Source organism: Bicyclus anynana, chromosome 5, assembly GCF_947172395.1.
Source record: "Bicyclus anynana chromosome 5, ilBicAnyn1.1, whole genome shotgun sequence".
In the NCBI taxonomy this organism is placed as follows: domain Eukaryota; kingdom Metazoa; phylum Arthropoda; class Insecta; order Lepidoptera; family Nymphalidae; genus Bicyclus; species Bicyclus anynana.
This window is the reverse complement of record NC_069087.1, coordinates 14,414,518-14,434,757: the sequence shown is the minus strand read 5'-3', so window position 1 is coordinate 14,434,757 and position 20,240 is coordinate 14,414,518. Positions and strand designations below refer to the sequence as shown.

General features: G+C 39.5%; 1 protein-coding gene across 6 annotated transcripts; it reads right to left on the bottom strand.

The window, feature by feature from the left end:
* Window positions 1-89: 89 nt before the first annotated feature.
* Window positions 90-20,239, bottom strand: LOC112052136 (uncharacterized). 6 transcript variants are annotated; one of them, XM_052881447.1, is made up of 7 exons: window positions 20,084-20,239; window positions 18,427-18,925; window positions 18,303-18,359; window positions 10,657-10,811; window positions 9,855-10,177; window positions 7,410-7,706; window positions 90-4,826 (listed from the first exon to the last, which is right to left on the bottom strand). In XM_052881447.1, exons 1-6 carry the CDS (start codon window positions 20,237-20,239, stop codon window positions 7,559-7,561), a joined length of 1,338 nt encoding a protein of 445 aa, XP_052737407.1. In that variant the 3' UTR covers window positions 90-4,826; window positions 7,410-7,558. The 6 variants fall into 6 exon arrangements, with proteins under 6 accessions (XP_052737407.1, XP_052737408.1, XP_052737409.1 ...); XM_052881448.1 differs by having other exon boundaries at window positions 7,410-7,688; XM_052881449.1 differs by having other exon boundaries at window positions 10,657-10,787.
* Window position 20,240: the final 1 nt, after the last annotated feature.

Here is a 20,240-nt window from a genome sequence, read left to right as displayed (position 1 = left end):
TTTTTGACCTTCAAACAACACAGCGTTTTGTCTCAAAGGGATTAAAATTTAAAAAACAAAGAAAGCGGGAATAGATAAATAAAATACTCTTATTTTATATAAAAGCATTTATTTTAAAACAATGTAGGTAATATACTTTCTGATTCTTGGCAAAACAGTCTCACATAAGCAAGTCAACATTTGGCCTCTATTTAGAATAAACGTAAGACTATAACATGCGCTGCCACAACTCACAAATTAATTAAACTGAATTATTATATAAATAACGATATAAAAAGGACAATACAAAAATTACTTCTGTCTATATTGCAGTTAGTGTCGCATATTGGTTGAGCAAATGTAATTGGTTTACTGTAAAATTATTCTAAATTAAGGAGAATTAACATTACTAGGATTGACTCATAATATCGGCGATATATAAAACAAACCGTCTACCGCAGCTTAACAATAAGTTCCACAGGCGCAGACATTACAGTCCACAATGGGTTTGTGGGAGATGTAATGATAAAATTTGAGAATAAATGCACAACAAAAATAGAATTCAAGTTGCCTATGTCTTTTATAATTACAAAAATATTTATATAACAATTTAGAAATTATCATAACAGTTTTTTCCCTATAAACAATTTGGAATAATATTGCACGAGCTCAAAGCTAAATTATCGTGTGCATTATCATCAATATAAATACTATAAATATAGCAACAAATCAACACAACTCATCATATTATAATTACATTTATGACTCGAATCACAATTTCACTATAGGACGACAACTGACTATACGATATTATGGACCACAGTAAATAGAATTAGAACCCAAGTAATATACAAATCACCTCACAACTTCTAACATATTATATTATATCCTCAAGTGAAACTTCCTCAGACAAAGAGTAGATAAAATCAAAATATTCGTTTAAATATCTCTACACCGTATTTAGTTGTATAAATATTTGTCTCTGTATTTAATATTGCGTGTATTTTTACTACAGCTATAATAATATTTGCACGTCAAAATAATTCCATAACAAAATTTATTTAAAATAAAATGTAAATTCATATAATAGCATGAAAAAATAAAAATATGGTAACATGCACTTGCATGCTAAAAATCTAAAAAAATATTTAAAAAATGTCACTAACCCAGAAACAGGTAAACTGGTAACCCCATGCCATGTCGACTTGCCCTTAATTTCAGCATTAATAAAGGTATATGAAAATGAACTAAAGAAGTTTCACTTTTGCGCGTTTACGCAACAATATTTCATTATTATTTCTTATAATAATAATTAAATAATTTTTATAACGACAAACCCTGTGATGTTGTCGACCTATACGCCCCCTATCAGACAATATAGTTGCTTCCCAACTTTCACGTAATATAAATTGTAGTAGATTAGTGTATAATAGGTATAACGTGAACTACATAATTATGTCCTAAAAACTAATTGAAAAAAAAAACAACTATATTATCCAATCGTCCATCACACGCGAGTGTTGATTTGTCGGAAAATATTACTTTCACAGCACAGGAACAAACACATTCTGGACTAAATAAAAATCTGAAAATGATAACAACATTTTTTTTTAAAGACTAGCACTTAATTTTGGCACAACACTGTTCCCCGCGGAACAGTGGCATCGATGTTGTTCTTCTTAAATATATAGATAATTTTAAAAGTTGTATTGCTCAGTGAAAATATATCTAATAAATATATATAGATTTGTTAACAAGGGCTCCACATACGAGTATATCCCGATAAACTCGGAACGATCACATTCTAAATATTACGTATTGCAAGCAAAAGTAAGCCATAGATTTTTTTTTTTCTAATATTTGTGCCCATTGTGTCATGTTCGATGTTTCGTTTCTAATTAATTTATGAAACACTAATAAAACAGTGAGTGATTTTATCATTCACCGCAAAACATGGACAGCTGCCATTTACAATCATAAAATGCAAAATAATGTATATGTTTAGTATAAAAAAAAATATTATAATTATAAATAATTAATAATAAAAAAAAGACTTATTGGAGTAAATAAATTCTCTGTTCCATTGCTCATTCAGTGCTTTTTTAAAACAGAGTGTAAAAATAATCAAGTGGAAGCAAAGAGAACACTAATTAATAAAACTACCCTGTCGGTGGCGTGTTTGGCGATTGTGATTAGCGTGTGATAACTTAAATAACAACTCGAACCTGAAAGCTGAAAAGATCCAACCAATGTTCCAGTCTTTTAGAAAATAGATTCTAGATATAAAACCGTTTTAAGGCAAATATAAATCCTTTCAAAGAAAATACATCATAATTGTATAAATAAAAAAAACATATAGGTATACCTATAGCGTGGACCAGCTACATTCCTAAACGTAACATTTAAATTCATTTAGCTTATACACCAAATTCCCCATGTTTATTTAATAAGTGTACATCTTTCTATACTCATATAAATGATGATAATTATCAAGAAAATTAAAATAAAACTTGTGATATGTGTTAATTGAATGAGGTAACACAAAACTCCATCACATATACCTAAGATTCTTACTATGATCATAACCGGTAGGTACATCGAACTTCAAACACAAAGAAACGTTGGTTGCATCTGTTCCAGGTACAAAAGGCCCGCTGGCGCCAACACGTCCCTTTATTTTTACACCCTGCCACAATGAGTATTATTACCGCAACAACATTCTTATATCCGAACCGTACATCCCTAACTCTTTCCCTGTATAAATATATTATTATAGTCTTGTAAAAGAAACCTTTTAACCTCATAGGTCATTAACACTACGCGAGAAATTACAAGAGCATTAGGTTACGACAATATTGCTACGAGTTAACTTATCATTTGGCACTAAATTAACATATTGCATCTCGAGCATACGTCACAATAAGTATTTATACTTAACAATTCTCGATAAACCTCTTTTTCACTCTAAATATTACAATTACTTTTTAAATTTTTTTTTTTATTTAAAAAATTTTCTAATGATATATAAATTTGATCGGGCCGATCCCTCAACCTCTAAGCGGACGCACGAACAGAATCCGAAGGAATAATAACGCTTATCATTGAGCAAAATCTGTCGAGCCATCTGTCCTCTGAGATCACGAGGAGAATAGGGCGGAATGGCGTTTAGATAAAGCGTTACACAACAAATTATATAGACAAGACTTTCGGCAAGTAAAATTTGGCAAAAATTGAGCATTAAAGACATCCAGTTGGCATCGTAACACATTAACTCGGTATGTTAAGGAACACCGCTCTGGTAACTGCAACTTATGTGATAACAGCGCTACGCACCCACGTGCACGACCGGGCGACAAGCAGATATCGTGAGTATTTGTTCCGTTCGAGACTAAAATGAGAGATTAGATTTGTTACCAAATAGTTTTCTACTTAACAAGTTAATTCGCTTGACGATGGTGCAAAATGGTAACGTGCTAACTTATTAGGGGTAACTTTTTTTTTGATAAAGAATAGTAACCATTTGAAACGGCCAATATTCCCCTTTTTCCTCCAACTTAGCAAAAGCCTTTTTCCAGAAGTGAGTAAACATCATTTAAGCCAAGACTTCTTGGATTAGACCAGTCTTGTAGAATGAAGGATTCTTGCACTCAACCCCTAATTGGTTACTACGCGGCCATCTTACTTACAAATCTTCTCAAATATAAGCGAGTATTATCAAAAACAGGTCGGGTTTGAGTCGCCGGTTGTGAATATCTGCTCGTCCCTATATAATAAGATAAACACGACTAAAATAGTACAAATTTTCGTAAAATAACATTGATATGAAGTTTCATATGTGACGAGTAATTATTATGAGGATTAGATCATCGTTCAAAAGAACAGTATAAATGATCATGGACTTTAGAGAATTCAGTTATTTACTAACTACTTTTATAACAACACGGTTAAAATAGTATTTAAAAATTAAAAATTCTTTATTACTTTTTTTATATCAAATAATAGTTATTGCTTAGATGATATGATACATACGTCCCTGCGCAGATGTGCCCGCAGCCACCTGCGGCGTCGCCACAATTGACATGTTCCCACAGACCCCGTCTGTCTGTACACAAGCTACAATTACTATAACTCTTAAAAATATTTAAAAATATGACTCCTTTATAACCATCACGATCACAGCTCACCGAAGACTTTTCATTATACCGACTCGACGCACTCCAAAATAAATTCTCTTTTACATTATATCTATAAAACGAAATGACTAATATAATATTCTCTACTTTAGCTCTAAAAATTATGCCATTTTGATATATCCACGTGCGATTGCAACGGTCCCTCGAACAGCACTTAAATGCCTCATATACAAATTTTAAAACGTAACGAAGGAGAATGACTATCATCGTAACAAACGTAACGAAGGAAGCGATTTCACTAATATAGAAGGAAATAGGGATTCGTAGAAGTAAAAGCGGCAGTGTTTCGCGAAAATTCGTGCAAATAGAACCTAACTACAAAACATGTCTTAGGAACCTGATAAATTATTGCTAGAGCTTCGAACGCGTTCCGCGGCCCGCGACGATTCAACCTTATCGTAGCCAATACAAAAATATCACCTAAATAAATACGAATCTTTCGGCCCGCGAGCCGCCGCCGCTAAATAAATCTCTGTCCCGCCGACGGCGCGCGGCGGCGGCGGGCGTCGGTACTTTCTTTTTGGTAAAAAATAACAAGATTGCGGAAATGTGTGCGCGCATCAGTGCGGCGCCTCGCCGTCCTCGGCGCCCGCCCCGTCGCCCGCGCCGCCGCCGCCCCCCGGCGCGCCGCCTCCGCCGCCCTTCGCCGCCTCGCTGCGGACAAACAAGCCACGTTACGAACAAAGAAAAGTTTATTCAGAATACACATTTACAGAAATAAAAACAATGATTAAAATTCTGTACAACTAGCGTGTTGTGAATTGCGTTGGTCAGATCAAATCCGCACCACACTCGATACAAAAGTACACGAAGCTCTACAAGTCGCGAAAAGCCGCGCCGCATGGCGTGACATCGTTCGGAAAAGTCGTGAATGTGTGACAGAGGTCACAACCCTCAGTAATGAGGAACACGAGGCGGAGAGAGAGAGCATGTTGTGATCCTAAAAGGGTCTCCCCACTCAGCATATTGCTGCGTCCGTGATGTACACCACGCTGATCTTCCGTGGAGTTATTAAGGTGACGTTTGGACGGTACCGAGTCGTGCAGGTCTAAAATCCAACATAAGGAATACACACCCTCATCTACTGTTTATTTGGGACAACAAATAAACGATAGAAAACATTCACATTGACACATTGCAATCGTTAGCAGTCTCTTGTTAGTTCAGTCTTTTAATGATCAAACAAGAGTTACGGAGACCACATCAAAATTTTCAAGATCAGATGTACATTTAAATTTCGCAACTATTAAATGTACACCATATCAAATTCCTGATCAAAGATCAACCATATTCAGTGTAGCATAAACTTATGTAACAAGTTTCAGTTCTACAGACATTGTAGTCTTGAACGTTGGTGAATAGGGATGATGACACTTTTAAAAACTTACCAATATTATGAACGCGAAAGTTTGTATGTTTGTTTCTCTTTAACGCCACAATGACTGAATCGATTTGGCTAAAATTTAAAACGAAGATAAATTTTACTCTGGATTAACACATAGGCTACTTTACATTTCGGAAAAATCCATGGTTTCCGCGGGATTTGTGAACTGAAAACTGAATTCCGCGCGGACGAGGTCGCGACTTTAAGGCGGCGAAATTAAGAGTATGCTAATCTAACCTAAAGTAATTTTGTAAAAGTATGGATGTAAAGGGTCATATTTACGGTCATTCCTATTCAATTGGAAGTGGAACAATTAGTCAAAGTAATTAGATTACTAATAGGGGACCTTACACTTCCCATTTAAACAGAAAGTTTATAAAAGTAAACGATGTTTGAAGTATATCTACCGAAAATAGCAATGTTACTTTTTAAATAGAAACAGTAAATAAATTAAGTTTGTACAAAAATACAAAATGTTACAGTTAAGTGTTTAGATTTATAATAGGGTCACGTTCGTGCAACTTCATTTCTCAGAATGCAATAGACAAGTCATCGAGTTTCTATGTTTATAGGTAAAAAGGTTTAAAAGTTTATTGTTATGTTCATGTGACTTTCAATAGTTTGGCAACAATTTATAAAAAACGTTCAGGCTTTTTCGACACTTGCGTATGCAGAGTATCAGCAAACGTAAACTATAAAACATATCTTTTGTTTTTTATTGAAATTGTGTATGTTTTTAAAGACTTGACCACATTGATCTACTATGCTTGACCACCGTTTTTTTTTAAATTTTGATAAGTGTTACAATGAATTTATATCTGAACATAAACAGTCCGCCATTACTGTGGGTTATCTTGTGTTTTATTATATTTTTATGGGCGATAATTCATGGCGTCACGTGGTTTTAATTAACATACCTACATGACTGCAATTATGTTTGACTTTGTTTTAATCAGGACAAAAATTGTTCAGATAAAACAAAGAAAAAAAAATATGTAAATAAACTAATTTTTTTATGGTTAACTATAGTCATATTTGACAGACTAATTGGATCACATGCATATTTCCCATTATAAGTATGAGAAAATGAACATGAGTTGAGTAGACATACGTGTGTCGGCGCGAGGTCATTAGATCGGTCAACTCGTGTCGTCACGAGCCGAGATAGTACGAAATGTTCTATGAGTTAGGTGGGGAGGCCAAGTGCTGGCGATATAGGATAGGCGACTAGTTCACTCTTATCATCATGACGTTCGATCTGTCCCCACCTTTTGTTGCATAATGCTTCATGGCTTATTTTGGGATAGGCGGGGAGAATGTCTTGAGTGGTGAAGGGGAGTGTTACTTAGTTTTAAAAGACGTCTTTACCCCTACTTCCAACGGTCACAAGTCCGGGATTTCGCTCAAGGTTATTCTTTGCCACTCGAGGGTTTATTGGTAACATTCATAATGGGAATTGTTGGACCTGACAGACCAGACAGTTTAGAGTTTTGCTCTTTAAATCCGCTTCTGATTTCAAGCCGTATTTCAGACACGTGAAATCGAAACATTGGCTAGCCTATGTGCCTTTGGATGACGAGATCATGGGTCAGGCTGTGCAATATTGAGCTTTTCTTTTGCTTAGCCCGAAGTGGGGAAGTTTAAGCAGATGCATTGCAAGTCGCTGAGAACATTATTGCCCTAAGCCATTCAACACGCCTTGGCACAGAGTGACCTGAGGTCAATATTTCCTCTCTTCTAGAGACGTACAGGGGGACCTGGACTTGTAGGCTGATAAAGTCGGTGACGGTGACTGTGCCGCCGCCGCGCCCAGCAGGTAGTGGCTGGACTCGCTGCAACAGTTGGACACTCACTAGTGCGAGTACGACGAGCGCGCGGGGACGGGCGGCGGCGGCGCGGAGTGCGCGAGCGGCGGGTGCGGCGGGTGCGGCGCGTCGTCCGCGGGCCGCGCCGCCGCGCTCAGCAGGTAGTGGCTGGACTCGCTGCAACAGTTGGACACTCACTAGTGCGAGTACGACGAGCGCGCGGGGACGGGCGGCGGCGGCGCGGAGTGCGCGAGCGGCGGGTGCGGCGGGTGCGGCGCGTCGTCCGCGGGCCGCGCCGCCGCGCTCAGCAGGTAGTTGCTGGACTCGCTGAAACAGTTGGAAAGCCTGCTTCAAATTGTATTACTGCCTCCAGTGCGCCGGTACAAGGCGCTTGATAGAAACGTATCATAGTAGCATAATATTTACATTGTCTTATATACCGTGCCTGTGGCATCGTCTATAAGCCACTGCGACATTTATGTGTCCACTACAAGGAACTCCTTAGCTATATTAAAAATAAGCTCAAGCAAATTCACACGCTTGCGAACGGTACACACAAGATCGGGTATTTTAGATGTTCGCGACCCGATCGCTCACGCATAAGTGTTCGGGTGTCAGTGATTCGATCAATCGCGATCGACACAGATCTAGTACGGGTTAATAACCTAGGAATACAGCAATCACTACATTTTTTAAAAATATAATATAGCCTTATAGCCTAGAATTTTTCAAATCGTTTCAGTAGTTTCGGAGCCTATTCATTATATGCAAACAAACAAAAAAACAAATATTTCCTCTTTATAATATTAGTATAGATAATGGATAGACATTGGATAAATTATGTGGGATTTCGGTTTAAGTGAACAAATGTATAGTCATTTACGTGAAGTACCTACTGAAAATCGGCTGACTGTAATGCCTACTGTTTTGAATGCCTCACATGCCTCGTGACGAGAAATAGACAAATGTCAGCTAATAGCCACATAACCATTGTTATTTTGTTTAAAAATACCGTTGCCGTCTTGCCGTACCATACCGTATTTAATAACGACATAAATAAAAAATACCTACCTGTCAATCCGAACACGTCACGATCGCTGGGTTGACATTTAATTTAAAAAGTACCCATTCAATCAATCAATCAATCAATCAATCAATTAGGAAAGTAATCATTTATTGGTGTATGTAACTAAATTAAATCAGTTCAACAATGTCATAGCGTGTAAAATGTATTGTATGTTTAAACGACTTACATCACAAAGTCGGTCACTTTTTATAGAATTGCCGTATTAAACTATTGTGCACCGTGAAAATTTCTACCATTGCTTCTAAAATGTTACTGTGGTTGTTTTTAGAAATCAACAAGATTTTGTTTATTAACATTGGTAAAATATATTTTCACATATTCCATGATTTCATTTTATTGATTGACTGCAGACGCCGCGCGGTTTCACCTGCGTGGATCCTGTTCCCGTAGGAATACGGGGATAAAATATATCCTATAACATTCGCGTATACTGTAGCTTCACAACAGTGAAAGAATTTTTCAAATCGGTTTAGTAATTTCTGAGCCTATTCAATGCAAACAAACAAACAAATCTTTCCTCTTTATAATATTAGTATATGTATACATAAATGAATGGCTCTCGAGAAAGGCACTGAAATCGTAAACGTGTTCGTGTACAATGTACACACGCTGTTGCTTGTGTGTGTGCGTTTGCGTACTCCTGCGTGTGAACATAATTATGTGTGCACGTGAGCACGTGTACGTACTGCGTGCATGTGATTCCTATATGTATGTATGCGTACGCACGCACACACCTTGGGACCCAACGTCCATAGGCTCTACAAACTAATTGTCCTGTCCAGTATTATCGCGATACGCTGAGCTATGTCAGTGAATTTGGTCTCTAAAGAAACTCCAGGCATAAGGCTTGCTGTCCGCAGAGCGAGGCAGCAGAGCCGAGAAACGGAGAAATATCAACCAATAAGATTGCACAAAATCTCCGTTCTTCTCAAGTAGACAGGGACTTGCGAGCTAGTTTAAAAATTCATATAAAACCGGTAAGCGGTGCGGGGAAACGGAGCAGGGAATCACATCTGCAACTCAGCTCCGCATTCCTTTCTCACTTCGCTCCGCTCGCTCACGGTGGACAGACACAGTACGCAACTCCGCTCCGCATTAGTCCGTTTCTACGCTTACTCGCACCGCTCTGGTGGATAGGCAGCCTTACTCATTCCATCGCCCGCTGAGTGACTTTGAGAAGGCCCATAGTTACCAACACTTACACCACCTTTTCCATTATCAACCCATATTCGGTTTACTGCTGAGCTTGAGCCTCGTTTGCGACACGTGATATTTTAATTCCTTAAAATGCACACAACTGAAAAGTTGGAGGTGCATGCCCCGGACCGGATTCGAATGATTCGAGGCCACCACTTACACAATCAGAAAGAAAAAAAAACAAAAACAACAAGGGATGCAGATGTCACCTGGCGGTCCGCATGCGCAGCGCGGCGCAGTTCTCCTTGCACTTGTACGCGAGCACCTGCTTGATGCGGCTGACCTCCACGTCGGGGAAGTGCCTGCTGACGTAGGAGATGAGCGCGTGCACGCGGCGCCGGTCCAGCGGCGGCTTGGTGGGGCGCGACTCCTGCCCCGCGCGCGACCAGCGCTGCCCCGTCACCGAGCACGTGGCCAGCTCCATGGGCGAGAACAGCGCCGCCGCCAGCCCGCGCGTCACCTTGCGGTAGTCGCCCCACTTCACGCCGCGGAGCAACTCCTCGCGGATCTCGACGCCCTCGCCCAGCTTTATCTGACACGACCACACAAATTATCCCACTAATTATTATAAACGCGAAAGTTTGTATGGATGTTTGGATGTTTGTTACTCTTTAACGCCGCTACTAATGACGCTGGATTTGGCTGGATTAACACATTTTACTCTAGATTAACACATAGGCTACTTTTTATCCCGGAAAAATCCATGGTTACCGAGGGATTTGTGAAAAACTTAATTCCATGCGTTCGAAGTCACGGGCGTCCGCGTTTTTTTTTCGACTTTTTGTCTGTCTGACCGTGTTTTTTTGTTATTCGAGCATCACGCTGAAACTAATTAATGAATTCAAATGAAACTTGGAACGGTTTAAGACCACAATACGGAGAAGATTATAGGATACTTTAAATTGCGAAAATAAAATTAGAAGGGGGTGAAATAGGGCTTGAAAGTTTACATTGATTTCCACGTGGGCGTCCGCTAATCTAAGTATAAAAATAATAAACACGATATCTCACAAGTCTGGGTGCGGGCGCGCCTCGCTCGTTCTCCCGCTTGAGCGCGAAGGGCAGAGCTCGTCGGTGTTGCTCCAACCACACCGCGTCGGGCACCGGCCGACTGCGCCGACCGTCCCACCGCCCGCCGCCTGCTGACACCACCGACTTATTATCTTCTGTATACACAATACGATCACTCACTCACTCACTGACACCACCATGATAGTCGTGATACACCTATATTAAAGCCACACTCGATGTAGAATGTTTATCAACATCAAATCAATCAATCAAATTAAAAACGAAGGTAGAAACGCATGTCTTTTTGTGTCTAATTTATTTTAAATTATTTATTGTTTTTTATACTATTATTTACTTTATCCAATTGTCATCAACAATAATCGTTATTAATTTAGGACTCAATTGAAACTATTATTAGATGTAAAAGCGAACGATTTATACCCTCATTTATAATTTGTGAATTATAAAAATATAATCAATAAAACTGGCGGTACAGTCAGTCTGGACGCAACAATATAATATCAGGTCCATAATGCACTTTTTAAGTTATCAATCTAGATCGATTTTTATAACCAATTGTGATCGAGACTGACTGTACTGCCGACCTATAATAAGAAAAATAAATACATACTATACTAGAATACCTCTTACCGCCTATAAGGTAAAGGGGTATTCTAATTTCATGGTGGGACACCAGGCTAAAGGCAAACCACAACATTGAGTCTTCGCCCGCGCAGTACAGGCGAGGGGAGTATGACGTCAGAGCAGCAGGTGGCAGGGCATTCATATTTATGCTTGGGTCATGCAGCACAATGCTGAGTTGGCCCTGTAGCCATGTGGTACGTCGATTCTCTTCTACAAACGCTAACGCGTCGGAAATTTAAAAATGTATGGGAATGACATTCACTATCGACAGGTCACGTGATCATGCTGTAAATCGGATCTGTCATTCGCATACATTTTGTTAGTTTTCGAAGCGTTAGCGTTTGTTGAAAGAGAATCACCGTGCCACATGGCTAAAGACCTTTATCAAGGTTGTACCAAACATGACACTGGTATTTGATGCTTCTACTATTAGAGTTTTGTTCTTGACTAGCCCATGTGGTCGAAGCATCAGATAATATAATAGATAGGTATTGTGCCGTGTGGCACGATTTTAAAAGAATCGTTTTTGTTTCTTTCTTCTTTCATTATTATTGAGAGCTAAAATGCTACAACCCGCACCTTTCTAACTCCCGTCGTCACGTACCTTTATATCGCGCAGACGAAAACTGAGTCTAATAAACTGAGTGTAACTAATATAATACTTCTTTTAAGATTTCGTCACACAGCGGACGGGATAGGACGGCGACGCGACACTGGCGTGTCGTGAACAGTTGTAACACAATATCTTAGTTATAGTCAATCTGTTCTGGTACGTACAGGCAAGCGTTTGACAGTGTGCGTTTGCGTTGGTGAGTAAAAGTGACTGTGTGGCTTCTTTAGTTTATACACACAACCGCACCTTAGTATGTCATCTTACCACTCAATACAAAGTCAAAGGGACTTCCCGGAATATTGAATATAATGTAGAACATGTTGACATAGTTTATTTTGACTAGTATATTACGACACAGAAGCGTCGCGACGCCGTCCGTTCCGTCCGTTGTGTGGCGAAACCTTGCGAGTATAAATAAAATACTTACATGTAATCGTCCAGTGTAACTCTAAAAGTGTTAGTATTAACATAACAGTGAACTAAAACGTCCCATTGTATTCGGAATACTTTATTTTCGTCCTCGTATTTAGTAAAAAAATTACGTTAATTGTATGTACATACATTTAAAGGTTTTTTTTTTTTTTTTTAAATAATACACTGCACAAAGCATTTGCACAGACGAACATGATTATAATTATTTTATTGTATTATTTGTATCTACATTCACATTATTGCATGGACCATAGTCGGTGATATAACAAGTATTGCAATTAGCAATTAAATTGACTAAATTATTGCGACAGTGTTGAAAATTATTATTGGATGATAATAATCAATAGTGAAACTTAAATATTATACTTTATCACAGTACCATAGAAGCTTAATGCCGAATCCATCGCAACTGCTATTGGCTGAAGTGTAACTCAAATTCAAATTGCGTATTGTAGCCAATGGTAAGAATGAAATTTGGTATATCAGCCAATAGGAAGACGGAAAGCATATTTAAATAATTTTATATTTAAAGTAATCAATAACAGAGTTCAGAATTTAGACGCTTTCAAAGATTTGGTAAACAAAGAAGTTTACAGGCTGCATACAATACGCAATTTGTAACTGAGTAAACAAAATTTTGCCAAACTTGGATATTTCATCTACGATATTGATATAAGTGAAGACCAACGCATCTATCCTGTCAATATCAAGCTTTGGACGCTGGACGCCAATTTGCAAACCACCGTTGGACTCCCTTACTAATCAGTATTAAAGAAATTAATTTAGTAACTGTGACCAAGAAATAAATAAATGAAAAATAAGAGCCTTCATTTGGTCAACTACCTAAGCAAAAACTGACATAAGCTGTTTCCAATAATCTACTTATCTATAGTCTATTGGTATGTTGTTTAGTGTTACTTTTTTTTTGGTAAAAAAAACTGACCAAGAAGGGTTGCAATGTAGGGTTTCGTAGTTGCCTCAACTCAATTCTTAATCATCAGCACTTCATCGGTGCCTTTAATTTGAACATGTATGCCAGAATTAATTAGTAGACAAGAAGTAGAACTAGTTACTTTATGTATGATAATAATAATAGTGAATAATGATAAAAAACAACTGTGTTCCAAAGTGCTTGTTAAAAAAAAGCCTACTTAAAATAAACGAATTCTGATTTTGATTTGTGTTTTTAGAGTAACTTATTGAGCAACTTACTCCCAGCGTACAGATAATGTAAATTATTGAAAACAGTGATTGTTCTACAATCTATATTAATGGCACTGAAGTTATAAACAACAAAAATACTATAGAATGTTAAAACCTGATTTTATAAAGTAGAGCCAAATAATAATTGATCAAAGAGCAAATCTTACGCAAAGCTTATACCTAATGTGTAAGAAATGTTACTTTTTATAAACATTCCTCGATTTTAGAAACCGATTAATTTTTTTTGTAAAGATCTGTAAATGTTTCAATACTATATTGTTTTGTTGCAATGTCATATTTGATTAACGTTGCTATAGCAATACCGATAAAATTCTAAAATAACGTTTAATATTAATTTCGATCAAGAAAGTATGAGATTATTTTTTTTTTCCTAAATATACATACTGAATTTGCAAGATTATAGTGAAAACTGCACCTTAACTTAGTGATGTATTTAATTTTAAGTAAAATTTTCGAAGTGCTCTCCAAAATACATGTCTAATAAGTTGATTACATAGGCATATTTCTTTCTTTGTATTTTTTCCTTCTGCAATACATATATTTCATAATTTAAATAAATGCAGATAAAAATTTAGAGATCAAGAGAGTATTAAATAAATGACATGAGATCTAATATTATTCTGACACGTTTTAATTATTATTTTTATACAAACGACAAACTAATATTGTAATTCACAACCCTAATCATACCATACTCTTTTTAACTTTCCTAACTTTCCTAAATGCAGATTTTTTTAATGACTAGATGCGTTTTAATGGCAATCTTTTAAAAAAAATACAGATAAAATACGAATCAGTCGACAGAACCAAAATTAATGACACAAAAACGTAGACTAAAGTAAAATATACCTTCACTTATCTTCTAATTTTGCCTTTTCGTGTCGCGTCTCTGTTAGGGAACCGTGGCAAGGCTTCGGTTAAATTATAACAGCATTAACAACTATTATTATATTATATTATAAGGTATTTACTGGATAAGAAAATCTGAAGATATCAAATATGAACCATAACATGTGACGTTTTGTACAAACTATTGACCGGGAGCCGTCCTATCACTCAACAATATAACATCTGTGTAAAGATAAAACTATTGTGTATAAAAATATTGCTATTGTTATTGTTGTGGTCGCGGGCCTGTGCGGCTCGCGATTTCGACACAAAAAACGGACGCGTTCGACCGATTCCAACGCGTTCGCAGTACAAAATATTACACTCTATTAAGAAAATATTTATTAATAGCTTAGCGGGGCGGTGGAACGGGCCGAGCTGCGCATAACTTGTATAATGTAGTGTATGTATAATATGTAACCTGTAAATAACCTATGATAAACCAGCACCGGTAGCAACAAATGCTTTAACAACGATCAGTCTATTGTCAGAAACGAAGGTACCTACTCAAGCGTTCCCTTCGACGAGAGCCCACGCCTCGCGCGTGACTCGACGCGTCTCCGTTGTGACGTTTTTGTGTGTTCCGTGTAATAGTACGAGATCCGGCATATGAAATATATACCCTCATCTGTTATTTCATTGGGTTAACGATAAGACATAAGCAGGGCCGGACCGTCCATACGGCGAACGGAGCGGTCGCTCCAGGCGCCAAATCCTAGGGGGCGCCGAAATGGTAAAGACAAGATCGAAAAGAAATTTATGTGATGAACTTACGTGCGCGAAAGGCGCCATAATTGGATCTCGCTCCATTCTAAAATTTACCTCGGTCCGGCGCTGGACATAAGTGATAGAAAATATTCACATTGTCACATGGCACATAGGTTGCTTATTTAAATTGCGGCCGAACAGTATTTCTTTTATTTCTTTTTAAACTCTTTCCCTCATTGGTTAATTAAATCGTACACTAGTTAATAGAATATACCCAAAACAATTGAAAAAGTAAAGGATGCTGAAGGCCTGCTTTCACACTGCAACTGTGGGTTTGCCAGATATAAAAGTTAAGTATTATTAGTTATATATCCTTATCAATTATTTAGTCGTCTATTATGTCAAATGAAATCTTATTTTCTGCTTAATTTAACTGTATTAGGTTACCTTTGATCAAGTTCATGGTTTCCTAGATTTTGTATGAAAAATATCTTTGGCCGCAATTTAATTAATATTTAACAATTGATTTGCAACGTGTCACTGTGAACATTATCTATCATTTATATCATAGCACTAGTGAATAACAGATAAATGAGTGTATATTTGTAATGCCGGATCTTAGACCATAACGGAACCGCAAAGTTTACAACTACCGTTAACGGTGAGCGAGTCACAAAAAGCCGTCAATGGGGTCTCGTCGCAGCGACTCGTTCTGGCACTCGGTATATTGAAAGGCACGCAATAAGCGGAGAGGTGTGACGGCAGATAGGCCCCCGGCGACACTCCGATCACAGACTAGATATATCTACTGACAGTCTTCTTTGTAACGTTAAGCCACATATCACGATGTTACCCAACGAACAGATACGGCAAATACTCCGACGGCCGCTCGGCTTCGGGACGTCATATACATAAACATCCATATTCATAAACATGGAGTATGATTTAAGCCGTAAATTTCTTCAAAGTAAGTGGACCTAACCTCTAACTACTACTTCACTTCACTTTCATCATATCAGCTGAGAACGTCCACTGCATGACAGGCCTTTTGTATGGACTCCCAAACATAACGACCTTGAGCCGCCTACATCCAGCGAGTCCCAGCGATTTATGTCAAAGTAAATGTAAAGTCCGCTTGACTTTGAAGAAAATTGAGGTTTAAATCTTAATCAATGTTTATAAATATAGCAGTTATTGTATCTGAGCTCGACGTATCCCCAGCGACCCTGGGAGGACTTTGTGAGCGTCGCACATTCTCGATGCTCGTTCACGTCGATCGCCAACGATCACGACGTATGATATACGAAGTGATCGCTGTGGCCCGGTCAAAAAGAACCTTTGCATAAATTCCCAAAAAGCTGAAAAGCATAAACGTTGGATTTGAAACTTAGAATGTAACTGAAAACTCCCCATGTATCCAATGTCTGCAAAAAAAAATTCATGCAAGGTCAAAGTTTTGTTTTCGATTTTTTAGCAAAACGGTAAACGATTCTCAGTATTACAAAAAAATATATATTTCTTTTCTCAAAAAAAGTGTTTGAAGTACAAAGCAGAAAGAAGCTTTTTGCTAAAAATCCAAAGAAAGAAACACAAACGTTGACTTTGCATAAAATTTTTATATACACATAAGATCATTGAGGACTTTTTAAAATTTTTATACTTTTATAGTGCGCAAATTTCTTTTGGTGCTTCTTGTTTAAGGAAAATACTTTTAGTAATAGTCTGTAAAAGAACAGACTGACTGTATTTTTATTTCATGAATTGTATGATTTTTTTAATGTTTGACTTAAAAAAATAACAAAATAACGGACATATTAATTTTAAACGCCATCACCACAGCGCACGACAGCGGATCGTTCTGAGTATCAACAGGTAATAGGGTGACCCTAAAAATCTGTTTTAAAGAAGTCTTCGGTAAAAGATAACTTTGATTATTTTTTTAGTTAGTAAAAAAATAAAAAAAACGTATTACAAATTTAGTAGTTATATGTACAAAATGACAAAATTGCGCACTCCAAAAAAAAATGGTGTCTCTAAATGATCAACTAGTTGGGAATGTATGCTTGGGCGGCTGTGTGTTCGACCGGGGCGGTGCGGCGCGCGGGTGAGCGCGGGTGAGCGCTAGTGCGGCGCGGGCCGCAGCGCGGGGAGCGCGGGCATGGCGGGCAGCGGCAGCGGCAGCGGCGGCGGCGGCGGCTGGAGGCGCGGGGGGTGCGCGGGGTGCTGCGCCAGCGTGTGGCGGCGCAGGTACAGCGGCGTCTTGAAGCAGCGGCCGCACGTGGCGCACGCCACCGGCTGCGCCTCGTGGATGAGCCGCACGTGCTGGCGCAGGTTGGACGCGTTGGAGTAGCGGCGGCCGCACTGCGCGCACCGCACGCCCACTGCGCCGCCCGCGCCGCCCAAGCCGCCCATGCCGCCCAAGCCGCCCGCTGCCAACAACACCACGTTCGCACTGCGCCCCGCACCCGCCCCTCGCCCCGCCGCCCGCCGCTCGGCCCTACCGCCCCACTCACACGTCGTACTACTCTACCTATACATGAATGATGGCAATGACTCTGTGCAATATGCAACCACACTAGATGATTTTGTTGTACAATATATTGAAAAATTATATTGTTGATATATTGTTATATTGTTGTTGTTGTTAATTGTTTGGTTACTAAATTGTTTTTTCTTCGCAATCCATAACACAACAAAGTATCCAAAAATAAAATTTTATTTGTAATAATTTGAACCCCCATATTGTAGACAATCTCCGATATTTACCATGATATCAATCAAACTCAAGTGAGCATATTATGATAAATAAAATGGATCTGTATGATATCTGATACACATGTATGTCGGATGATGAAGCTAAGAAAGTGTCGTCTGAGTAGGGGGTAGTTGCTCGAGCACCGAGGGCGGCCGCAGGGGCGGAGGGCGGGCAGGAGGCGCGAGCGGCGGCACGTCGGCCCGACACCCGCGCGCCTAGCACCTGACTCGAGTACAGAGACCGCGCGCTATTCATCGTGTCTTTACTCTTCAAAAAGCCGATATTATCCGAGTTTACGAAAAGAGGTTCGCCGGGGGCGCGGCTGTCCGACTCGACTTGTGCGTGTGAATGAAGTGACGTGACAAGCAAGGGCATAGTTACCTTCCGCGTTCTCGTCGCGCAGCTCCGCGTTCATGCCGGCCATGAGATCGATGTTACCTGCGCAAGAGCGAACGTTACGATCCGTCGTGATACACAGGGGTGGGTCGCGAGGTGGGGGGCGTACCTTGGATGGTCGCGAAGGGGTTGGCCAGCGCGTTGTTCTCGTGGTAGTACAGTTGCTGGAAGCTCGAGCGCTCCTCGTCGCTGGCCTCTTGCTCCATCACTTCCATCTTCGGCTCGAGCAGGTCCGTCGCGCTGAAGTCCTTGTGGTCCACGCCCTCGGAGTCCCCCGGGTCCATGAGGATTTCGTTTTCATCATTATTAATTTCAGTGGCTTCGAGATCAGTTTTCACCCTCAAAGTGGGGTAGTTACAAGTTTGGTTATAGTCGTCATTATTAGGCCTCATTTGACTAGAAGTTTGAAAGGAAGCTTCTTCGCTGAGATTGTTTCTGGCGACGTCGGGAGAATTCCTCTCGGAGCGGCGACTCGCACTTTTGTCGAGGTCGTCGGCGGACGTCGATTCCACATTTTGGCTTGCGGCTTTGGATGAGGAGGTAGAATGTGACGGCTTGGCGCTGAGCAAATTACGGAGTTGGGAAGGTGGAGACTTCCGATTCACTTTCTGCAAACAAATAATAACTAGATAAGACATCCATCGTTTTACCACACCGAAACAGTATGGCAATACATTAGAATCAGTGTTCCGCAAAGTGTATGCCGCGGCACAATCAAAGAGTTAATTAATATATAGGGGGGTACAGTTACAATTAACAAAGAGAGAGCAGCCTAAAGGCGGAATTATATTTGTCTGACGTGTCTTGTCGTGACGCAGAACAGAATCGGTATCATACATTTTGTATGGCAACGTTGACACTTATGAAATGGCTCGCATGATTTTTAGTAGTTTATATTATAGGTCCTAAAGCATATTTTTCACCTTCGATTAAAATATGGAAAGAAACCACGTGTCAACCATATATCTCGTGAAGAGAAAAGACTAAAAGCGGCGATGTTGTCCCAGTCCCAACACAATACAACGCCTTTGTTGTGTTTCAGAGAGCGATATTTGTGCTATTGGTCGACATTAGTCTTTTTCTCGTGTAGAAATATGTATGTTGTGGTGCGCATCGGAAGCCTACAGCTGCAAGTCAGCTAGCAATAAATAAATATTAAACAAACATTAGAATTCTTAAGTAAATCTTCTATACTCGCGCTTAACTTGGACTAAACTGGTTACTGCGTTACGAAAAGTATAATCGGGTGAGTTGAACGTACGTTGAAGGCTCTAAAGAAGTTTTACTTCAATCGTGTAAAACTTCTTTAGAGCCAAAGCTAGGTTTATATGCGGTACCCCTCTAACTTCGCGGAAAACTGCATCTCGCAACCCACGCGACAATGCTAGAGACGAAGGATAAATGGGAAGCTATAAGATTTTATCTGGAAGGAATAATAAAGAGAAGGACGAAAGAGAAAGAAATAGAGCTCGGTGATACATAGACAGGGGTGTTGTTGGTAGGTCGAATTGGCAGGAACACCAACGCCTTGGGGTCAGGAGGGGCTTTTTTTTAGCCGGTAGGAGTCCGGCACTATCCGGTTCAAGATGTCCATGAGGAAATTTTTTCCTCCTGAAAAAAAAAACCCACGCGACATATCTCGTGAAAACAAAATGATAAATGCTCGTTACATTATGACGAAGGAGACAGCAAGAGATTGGTAACCCTTTTCTCTATACGTGAGACATGTCGTGGGTCACATGTCAGGCCTACTAATCGTAACGTACTTTGTCGTTGTGTTGCGAGCAGTCGGTGAGGCCGCGTATCTGCAGCGCGTCGGCCGTGCGCAGGAACGCGCTGAGCTGCGCCTGCGCGATGTTCACCTGCCCCACGTACATGAACTGCAGCAGCGCGCGCACGTGCGACACCTCGCAGTCGCGCATG